The sequence below is a fragment of the Salvelinus fontinalis genome, unplaced genomic scaffold (assembly GCF_029448725.1).
Source record: "Salvelinus fontinalis isolate EN_2023a unplaced genomic scaffold, ASM2944872v1 scaffold_0457, whole genome shotgun sequence".
Taxonomy (NCBI): Eukaryota; Metazoa; Chordata; class Actinopteri; order Salmoniformes; family Salmonidae; genus Salvelinus; species Salvelinus fontinalis.
Window position 1 is genome coordinate 99,597 of NW_026600666.1, and position 9,878 is coordinate 109,474.

The 9,878-nt window shown below is 40.6% G+C and overlaps 1 protein-coding gene and 1 long non-coding RNA gene across 2 annotated transcripts; both read right to left on the reverse strand.

The window, feature by feature from the left end:
• Positions 1-2,142: 2,142 nt before the first annotated feature.
• LOC129846098 (uncharacterized) lies at positions 2,143-4,090 on the reverse strand. Its single transcript, XR_008758201.1, has 2 exons — positions 3,362-4,090; positions 2,143-2,946 (listed from the first exon to the last, which is right to left on the reverse strand). It is a non-coding gene; the product is annotated as an uncharacterized LOC129846098 (long non-coding RNA).
• Positions 4,091-6,215: 2,125 nt separating this feature from the next.
• Positions 6,216-7,834, reverse strand: LOC129846102 (equistatin-like). The gene is made up of 4 exons (XM_055914092.1): positions 7,770-7,834; positions 7,190-7,253; positions 6,422-6,553; positions 6,216-6,311 (listed from the first exon to the last, which is right to left on the reverse strand). Exons 2-4 carry the CDS (start codon positions 7,239-7,241, stop codon positions 6,229-6,231), a joined length of 267 nt encoding a protein of 88 aa, XP_055770067.1. The 5' UTR covers positions 7,242-7,253; positions 7,770-7,834; the 3' UTR covers positions 6,216-6,228.
• Positions 7,835-9,878: the final 2,044 nt, after the last annotated feature.

A 9,878-nucleotide genomic window follows, 5' to 3' on the forward strand; every position in this document is an offset into this window, starting at 1 on the left:
ATAGGTCGCGTGACCATATATAGGCAGAGCTTTGAAGCGAGCATACACATCTTGCAATCTTTTTCTGGCTCAGGGAAAGTGCTGTGAAATGACCTGTGTTTGACTCAGAGACTCAATTGGAACGGTTTTAGAAACCATAGCTTGTTTTCTATCCAATGCTATATGGTTATATGCATATAGTAACAGCAATAATTGAATAAGAGGCAGTTTAGTCTGTAGAGGCAATTATGCTAATGCGAAACAGCACCCCCTGTATTCTCAAGAAGTTAATAACCTGCCCAGGGACTGCAGTTGAAAATTAGCCAGCTGTCCGTCACTTTTACTGAAACGTTGATTAACTTCTTGAGAATACAGGGGGTGCTGTTTTCGCATTAGCATAATTGCCTCTACAGATTAAACTGCCTCTTATTCAATTATTGCTGTTACTATATGCATATAACCATATACCATTGGATAGAAAACAAGCTATGGTTTCTAAAACCGTTTCAATTTTGTCTCTGAGTGAAACACAAGTCATTTGACAGCACTTTCCCTGAGCAAGAAGAAGATTGCAAGATGTGTATGCTCGCTTCAACGCTCTGCCTATATATGGTCACGCCACCTATGACCCGAAACACACTTCATTCGTCTTCCTCTGGGTGTCAGGAAGACGTCAGAGGAGAAATTTTTTGTTTATCTTGTACTGACGTGAAATAAGACCTATTTCTTTAGCGTGACCGACAACTTCCGGTTTTCTGAAACGCGCGTTTTAGAGGTGCAATTGTCTTTTGTTATGCTGCCGTTACGGATGAAAACTATCTCCGTCTCGAAGTTTGTTTGATACATGTGACCATATCATCTTAATGTATGTTTTTTCAATATAGTTTAATCAGATTATTTGAATTTTTTCGGGAGTTTTGCCGTGTTCCGTTCTGTGAGTTTTTTAACTTTGGACAGAACCGTGCTAGTCGACCAGTACCTACGCTAAATGAAGAGGGAAAGTTGCCATTGTGAATGGATTGAACGACTCATCAGGACTAAGGACACCTTTATCAACATTCTGATGAAAGATCAGCAATAGTAAGACCCAATTTACGATGTTATTTCATATATCTGTCGTGCATGTGAACTGGTCGGGCCCGCCCAGCTGGTTCTGGCTGGCGTGGCTATGCTAATTTAGCGCTACATTTTGTTTTCGCTATAAAACATTTAACCCTTTCACACGTACCATCACACAGGGTGTGATCGTTCTACAGTGGTCCCTGAAGCGTACGATCACACCCTGTGTGATTAGAACACCCATTTAGAACGCTCGTTTAGAACGGCCAGTTTCGAATGACGCAACAATCAGCGTTTGAGTTGGCCACACTTTTTTCAGAAATTATTTACACAAACAGTCCTTACAAAGTTATGTCCAGAATGTGAGCAGTTTATTTTTTGGATTCAATGTTCAGACATTCACAGAAGTATATACAGTATAGCATAACACAATCATCCTAACCGGGAAAATGTAGGCTACAATAGTCCTAGCGCTAACTGAGGAAAGATTGACCCAACACAAGCAGTTATATTTTCTAACTCTAGGCTGACATAAACTACAATATGAATTAGCTAATAGCAATTACTATGTATAATTAATCACATCACGGGTGTTCTCACCATTGATCGAAATAATTAGGTAAAACTTTATAGAAATCGAAAGTAATCCGATGATTAGTTTCAGCGCGCAGCCATGCATTTTTCCTCACAGAAACCGAAGAGAAGACGAGATGAGTTTGGTCTGTTTATAGTATTGTAATGAAACAGCAGGGTCGTTACAGTATGCATGTTGAAGGGGTGTGTCATCTACCATCGTTCACATCCCACCATTCATTTCCGGAAGTACTCAAAGAATTTATGAACTCTTACTCACCTCATTTTGTTATAACATCTTTGGTCAAACAGACGATTACGTGAACCCAGAATGCATTGTATGTCAACAAACATGGCTACACAGCTGGAATTAGCTTAGCTCATCATAATCAGTATAACCTTCAAAAAAGTATTTTACACACATATGTGCCCATTACAATCTGTGCAAGAATCGGAATGCATGATTTGTCACCTAGATTTGAAAACATGTGAATAAAACGGTAAATACACAAATAATTGCCACACGAAACATTTTCTGATAGTGATTTATTGATACAAGTGGCGCGTGCCGGCAGTCAACCACGTACCCTCTCACTGTAAACCATTCAGTGTTGTTGTTTATGTATGTAGCTAGTGAGCTAAGCTGAAGCATTAGCAATCTTTCAAAAGGAGACAACAAACAAATGTGGAAATTATGGAGATTTTTTAAAAATTCTGACAATGAGTCAGAGTATGAAAGTCAGGAATCAGATTCTGACTGAGTGAGGAGCTGCCCCCCAACCTTGTAGCCACTGAGAACCCTGAATCTGAATTTCCCTTGTCCACTGACGAAGTCCCAGGTCCCTTTGAAGATGCTGGTGGTGATGGTGGCAGACTGACAGTGGATGAAGTACAGTTCTGTGGTAGCTGGAAGGCTGCCAGCCATTTCATCCCTCCTGGCCCTGCTGATTGTGTTGATGAGTCCCAGTCTGGAGTGCAACGCCCCTTGCCATTTCCAACTGAGGCAGAGTGCTTCAAGTTGTTTCTGACAGAGGAGCTGGTGGGAGAGATAGTAGAGACCAATCACTATGCCTTGGAGCTACAGGAGAAGAGAGAGCCAGGAGTGGGGGACAACCACAATTTGTGAAATGTACACATTCCTGGTGACAGTAAAGACTGCTTTCTAGTTCTGCTGCTATGACTGCATTTCATCAACGCTACTACCATCCTAAATGACCCGTTATACAAAATAAGAAATGTTAACAGCTGGCAGTAAAGTGGCATGACAAACGAGACGTCCAAGTCCTCTCCACTGTCCATACAGCAACCATGTTGGCCACAGGGAAGGTGGACCACCTGACGGGAGAGAGAAACAAACCAGACAGAGAAACATCAAACCAGACTGCGTGCTTGACTATTACCTCAAAATGGGGGCAGTGGATAAGGCTGACATGATAAACAGCTTTGTGGAATGTACTCAGAAAACGACCAAGTGGTATAAGATATTTCTCCAGGGTAGCGTCAAAATACAACATGCCAATATTTCTGACGCATTTAGCATTGTTTTACAGAACTAATAGAATAATGTAACTAGCTACATAAGCACGATTGAATATAACACCATAAAAGGTGAGTAACATGAGTAACGTTACCTAGCGTGTCCGCGGTTATAAGGAATATACACAAATATATTATGCTCCATACACAGTGAGCTACGGTAGAAACGGTATAACACGACACAGAAACTATTATAACGTAATTAGGCACTTACTTTGATAGAAACGCAGTCTTGATTTGAAGATGGGTCTCTGTAGTGACGCTTCTAGCGCTGAGACGCTGTGCCACTTGGGAGTCATAAGGCCAGGGTAGCTTCGAAATACAACACATGCTAATACTTCCCTGACGAAATTAGCATTGTTTTCCAGAGCTAATAGGAGAATGTAGCTAGATACCTAAGCATTGAGTATAACACCATAAATGTTATGAAATGAGTAACGTTACATCGCCTGTCCGCGGTTATAAGGAATGTACATAAAAACATGACGTTACAGTAGAAACGACATAACACGACATGCAGAAACTATTATAACGTATTAAGGCACTTTGATAGAAACGCACACATTACCAAAGGTATTATTGGTAACGAAAACAACTTTGATTTCGATGCAGGCGACAGGTGGAAAATATGAACACGTGTATGCAGGACGGCAGATGAGTAAATGTCCTGCACAAACAATTGAGAAGTGTTTGGGGAATTTTGTCCGGGTCAGAAATGTCCCAAAAATTAATTGGTCCGCAAAAGTAAAAATGACTACTTTTATGTGAATGAATAAGGCGAAACACACATCATTTCAAACTGTTATTAGAAAATAAAAAACTTGTTAGAAAATAATTTTAAATTGACAAATAAAACAGGCTGCGTGCTTTGGTTTGAGGGCAGCGCAGGTTAAATGTACTGTTACATAACAATCACATTCTGGAATGGAGAGAACGTTCTAACATCACGTGCATAAAAAAAACTCACGCTGGGGCGACCGTTAGAAATATTTGGAACTCACGCATGAAAGGGTTAATAAATCTGAAATATTGTTTGGATTCACCAGATGTTGGGCTTTCAATATCTGTACGCTGTGTATTTTTTCTGAAATGTTTTAAGACAAGTAATTAGTTATATGAAGTTGGTCTCTGTAATTGTTCTGGCTGCATCAGCACTATATCAGATTGCAGCTGCAATGTAGAACTGTGATTTATACCTGAAAAATGCACATTTAAAAAAAAAAAACTATGCTATACCATAAATATGTTATCAGACTGTCATCTTATGAATTTGTTTGTTGGTTAGTGGCTATATATATTTTCATTTAGTCGAATTAGTGATAGCTACTGACACAGGAAAAAACTGTTGGAGTAAAAAAATGGTGTCTTTTGCTAACGTGTTTAGCTAATAGATTTACATATTGTGTCTTCCCTGTAAAACATTTTAAAAATCTGAAATGGTGGCTTTATTCACAAGATCTGTGTCTTTCATTGGGTGTCTTGGTCTTGTGATTTAATGATATTTAGATGCTACTATTTAATTGTGACGCTATGCTAGCGATGCTAATCAGTGTGGGGGGGGGGGTGGGGGGTGCTCCCGAATCCGGGTTAGGTACTCGGTAGAGGTTAATGTGCACTGTCCCTGTAAAAATATGATAAACGTACACCAACGTCACGCACCAGAGAGCATCCTGTCGGGCTGTATCACAGCCTGGTACGGCAACTGCACCGCCCTCAACCGCAAGGCTATCCACAGGGTGATGCGGTCTGCACAACGCATCACCGGGGGCAAACTACCTATCCTCCATGACACCTACAGCACCCGATGTCACAGGAAGGCCAAAAAGAGCAAGGACATCAACCACCCGAGCCACTGCCTGTTCACACAGCTACCATCCAGAAGGCAAGGTCAGTATAGGTGCATCAAAGCTTGGACCGAGAGACTGAAAAACAGCTTCTATTGCAAGGCCATCAACTGCTCAACAGCAATCACTAACTCAGAGGCTGCTGCCTACATTGAGACACAAACACTGGCCACTTTAAACAATGTCACACTAAACAATGCCTCTGTTTACATTACTTTTATCACGTGTATTTTACACCTTGTCCATATACTTATATGTACATATTCACACCTTTAGATATGTGTATTAGGTAGTTGGGGAATTGGTAGTTGGGGAATTGATAGATAGTACTACACTGTCGGAACTAGCATTGCTACACACTAAAATTAGCATGTGTCAAATAAATGTTGAGTTAATTGAAATGCATTCCAGGTGACCACCTCACGAATCAGGCTGAGAGAATGCTAGGAGTGTACAAAGCTGTAAAGGCAAAGGGTGGCTACTTTGAAGAATCTCAATATAGTTTGATTTGTTTAAGAAATGATTCCATAATTGACTATTCCACAATGTAGAAAATATTATAACTGAAAACCCTGGAACAAGTAGGTGTGTTAAAACTTGCCTGGTACTGTTGATAGTATTTTTAGCCTGTAGAAGCTGATGGGATCCTCCTTTATTTAATAGAAGCCATCAGGCTGTTCTCACCCAATTGCATAGCTTATAGAAATGTTGGCCAACATGAACTCATGAAGTGATTTAGATTTTCAAATTACATTTGCAATGATGTCAGAGTGATTAGAGGGACAATAAAGTGCTGAGTACCAGACAGTTAACAAGTGTGGTAGACTACTAATGACCATCACCAGCATCAGAGCTTGGAGAAGCCCAATTACTCCATGGTCACGTGGTATTTCATTGCCTTATTGTCCTGTTACCGCCAATGTAGTGGTAATACAGTCACCATAACAGTCCTACTTCCTCTATTTCCCAGAAATGGATTGGTTCAGATATCCTGAACAATTTATCACACCAACAATAAAGTAAGTAATTCAACCATTTAATCTGTTTATATGGGATGTGAATCAGTTCCTGTAGTACAGTAAAGACAACTGTCAATCATTTCAACATCTTCTTTCCAGCATCTTCATTCCAACGCCTTTCACCTACAATTACAGACATAACATTAACATCCAGAATCAGCTGCAAAGTAGTAACATTTAGTGAATGAGTATGTATATACACCTTAGTGAAACAGTTGCTAGCAGTTGATTGGAGCAGTGCCTGGTTGAGTCTCAGTACCCTGGATCTCCTGTCCGGTACTGGTCACACACCAACAGTAACCTACCAGAAATAGACATGTTCCATAAACAATAGACATATTACACTAACACATTGAAGTGTCACATTCAACTGAATTGGAGAATTTAGTGTGTATGTGCGTCCGTGTTCACCTGCAGAGCCCCAACATTGCTTAGGGGTGTATTGTCCTGCGGTGTCACACGTTGGGATGTAGGCTCCAATTGGGCCATGTGTCGCGGCATCTCTAGCACGCTCACATGGGGTCTTAGGTCGTATCGTAGCATCTGGACACAGGTAACAAACATCTTGGTTTGCGTCCCATTTGGGACCCTACTCCCCCTAGTCAGAAGTAGTTTATACGGATTAGGGTTCCACTTCAGAAGTAACCTACGTACTAACTAGCTAAATACTGAAATTGTGCTACTTTTTTAAAAGCCCTATGCAGGCAAAATTCCATTTCTGTCTTTTGTATAACAGCTGATGAAACAAAGACTGAAAGTGGGGGTAAACTGTATCAGTGTTATTTCCTGATAGTTGCTAGACAATCCAATCATACATCCAGTTGAATTTATGAAACAGTTCATATCAGAATACCTCAGGCCAGCATCTAGACACCAATATACATCTCTGGAAATAGAGTGGCAGGTAGACTAGCAGTTAGAGAGATGTGCCAGTAACTGAAAGGTTGCTAGTTTTTATCCCTGAGATGACAAGTTGAAATATCTGTCTGTACCCTTAAAAACAAAACCTTAAATTCTCCAGTGTCACAGTTGATAATGGCTGCCCTCTCAGAGGGTGTCCAAGGGACAACGGGTTATGAAAAGAAACATTAATACCTACGTGTGTGAATAGGACAGAGCAACACCCACTAATGTTTTATTAAAATGTTGGTGAGTAAGTGTGAGGTATGTCACTCTTACCTCCCAGAGCAAAAGCTGTGCTGACAAGCAGAATGATGGTCAATATCGCCATTGTGATAGTCTCCTGAGAGAGAAAGAGAGCATTTTAAATCTGGAATGGCTGTTGGTACTAGAGGAGAGGTTATGGAAACCCTGTGTTAAGTACAAAACTTAAACAACGGCTGAGGCAGCATTTCCTACACCCAGTCCAGAGGACCCCAAGAACCGAGTACGGGCAACACGGCACTACTAAGCTATTGCCAAAACTCCGGTATCATCTCTTCAACCACATACGATAGATAAACCTGGAACACAGGAATATGGATCCTTTCCAAATGGCTCCTCATTCCGTTTGTAGTGAACCACCTTTGACGAAGGCCCACAGTGCACTACATAGGGAATCATCCTAGATCTAGTCAGAGACTACCAATTTACTGCAAAGGTAACTGTTAGTCTATGCTCTTAATTTCAGGGGGGGGGGGGGGGGGGGCACACCACAAAATGGGGACCTATATAGTGCACTACATTTGACCGGGGACACATAAGATTAAGGTGCCATTTAAAGGGGCAGCTAGTCTGTTAAATAATGTCACAATCTCACCTTCTGCACTCTTCCAAGGGATTCACTGGTTGTCTCTCTGTTGTCTGTGAGTTACGGTCTACTTCTTCCACCTCTCCTTTTAAAGGACCTGTCACAGGTGTGACTATTTGCCTCATTAACCCAATGAGAGTTCCGATGTCGGCCATTATCCAGTGGTGTAAAGAACTAAAGTTAAACTATGTGAAAGTACTACTCAAGTCATTTTTGGGGGTATCTTTACTTTACTATTAATATATTTGACATCTTTCACTTCACTACATTCCTAAAGAAAATAATGTACTTTTTACTCCATACATTTTCCCTGACACCCAAAAGTACTCGTTAGATTTTGAATGATTAGCAGGACAGAAAAATTGTCTGATTCACACACTTATCAAGAGAACATCCCTGGTCATCTATCTACTGCCTTTGATCTGGCACACTCACTAAACACAAATGCTTCATTTGTAAATTATGTCTGAGTGTTGGAGTGTGACACTGGCTATCTGTAATCAAATAAAAAAACACGAAAATGGTACCATCTGATCTGGTTTGCTTAATACAATGAATTTGAAATGATTTCTACTTTTGCTACTTAAGTATATTTTATCAATTACATTTAATTTTGATTCTTCAGTATATTTAAAACTGAATACATTTAGACTACTCAAGTAATATTTTACTAGGTGACTTTCACTTTTACTTGAGTCATTTTCTCTGAAGGTATCTTCATAGGCAGTGAAGAGAGTAGTAGAGGAAGATGGGTCCAGTTTCGAGGGATCCTGAGAGGCTCCCTGTGAGTATGCCGAGGCCAATAGAGAGTGATAGGAATAACATGTGTTTCAGTAAGGTTGGTTTCTTAGAATTCATAGTCATGGTTATCAACTGTACCGCAGAAATGGAACATAAATCACAGAAAATAGATGTTGTGGTGGTAGCTGCAGAGAACTCCTTGGGTTATGAGATTTTACTGCAAAAGAGTGACAAGGTGTGATGAATGATAGTGTCCTGTTTTCCCAGGCTGCCGGCCTTCTTTAGGACAAAGCCCAAGCAGTAGTACTCAGCTCACGTGCTAGGACACAGCCCACGCAGTACTAGTCAGCCTACGCAGTAGTTCTCAGCTAACGCACTAGGACTCAGTCCACCCAATAGGACTCAGACAACCCCATAGTATGATTATGCATTTAATGCTTTTGTTATAAAATTATATTTTTGTGGTGAAAATGATCTTCCCCAAACGTGAAACTCATGCGCTGCATGTGCATGCCAGTTAACCTCTTTACAATGAGTGTACAGCCTATTTGGCCACTTTAGTTGTAATACAAATGTAGCCAGGTGGTTTAATGGCATAGTTGTATTCATTTATATCTAATAGATGGCACTGTCCAGATTCATAAATAAGGTGTGCAAGCAGTTATGGGATTGTACATGCGCAGCTTGTAAGAGTAAGCAATTACACTGGAGGGCTACTGAAATCAATCATGGGTCCAATGTTACTTTGGATTGATATGCGGATGTTAGCTTCTTGCTAGCTGAATACCAGTGCTCCCAGAGACACGTTGTGGAGTTAATCATTACATTATTTAAAGCTGCTGTATGGGTGAGAATCTACTGTTCCATGTGGGGTTAGGGTATCACGTGGACAGTGTGTTTAAAACCTGTTATGGCTGCAAGGGGTAGTATTGAGTAGCCTGATAAAATGTGTCCATTTCAAACGGCGTCGTACTCAATTCTTGCTCGTACAATATGCATATTATTATTACTATTGGATAGAAAACACTCTCTAGTTTCTAAAACCGTTTGAATTATTTATCTGAGTGAAACAGAACTCCTTCTGCAGCACTTTTCCTGACCCGGAAGTTCAAAGTCTGAAATCGAGGCTCTCTTCCTCTTCACGCCTATACATGGGCAATGAATGTAAGAGTCTACGTACACTTCATACACCTTCCTCTGGGTGTCAAGAAGGCTGTGAGAGAAGAAAGGAGGTAATTATCTCGATCTGGGATGGAATACACCCTCTTGGAATGACGTGTACCCAAATTCCGGTAATCTGAAGAACGCAATTTGGACATTGGGGTTGGCTTTTGTTTTGCTGACTATTATTTGCTGAATATTATTTCCGGCTTTGAT

Coding starts and splice junctions, on each gene's coding strand:
- LOC129846102 (XM_055914092.1), bottom strand. CDS start 7,241: ATGGCGATATTGACCATCATTCTGCTTGTCAGCACAGCTTTTGCTCTG. Junction 6,554..7,189: donor CACAGCTTTTGCTCTGGGAG/GTAAGAGTGACA, acceptor ACCTGTGTCCAG/ATGCTACGATACGACCTAAG. Junction 6,312..6,421: donor GCAATGTTGGGGCTCTGCAG/GTGAACACGGAC, acceptor TATTTCTGGTAG/GTTACTGTTGGTGTGTGACC.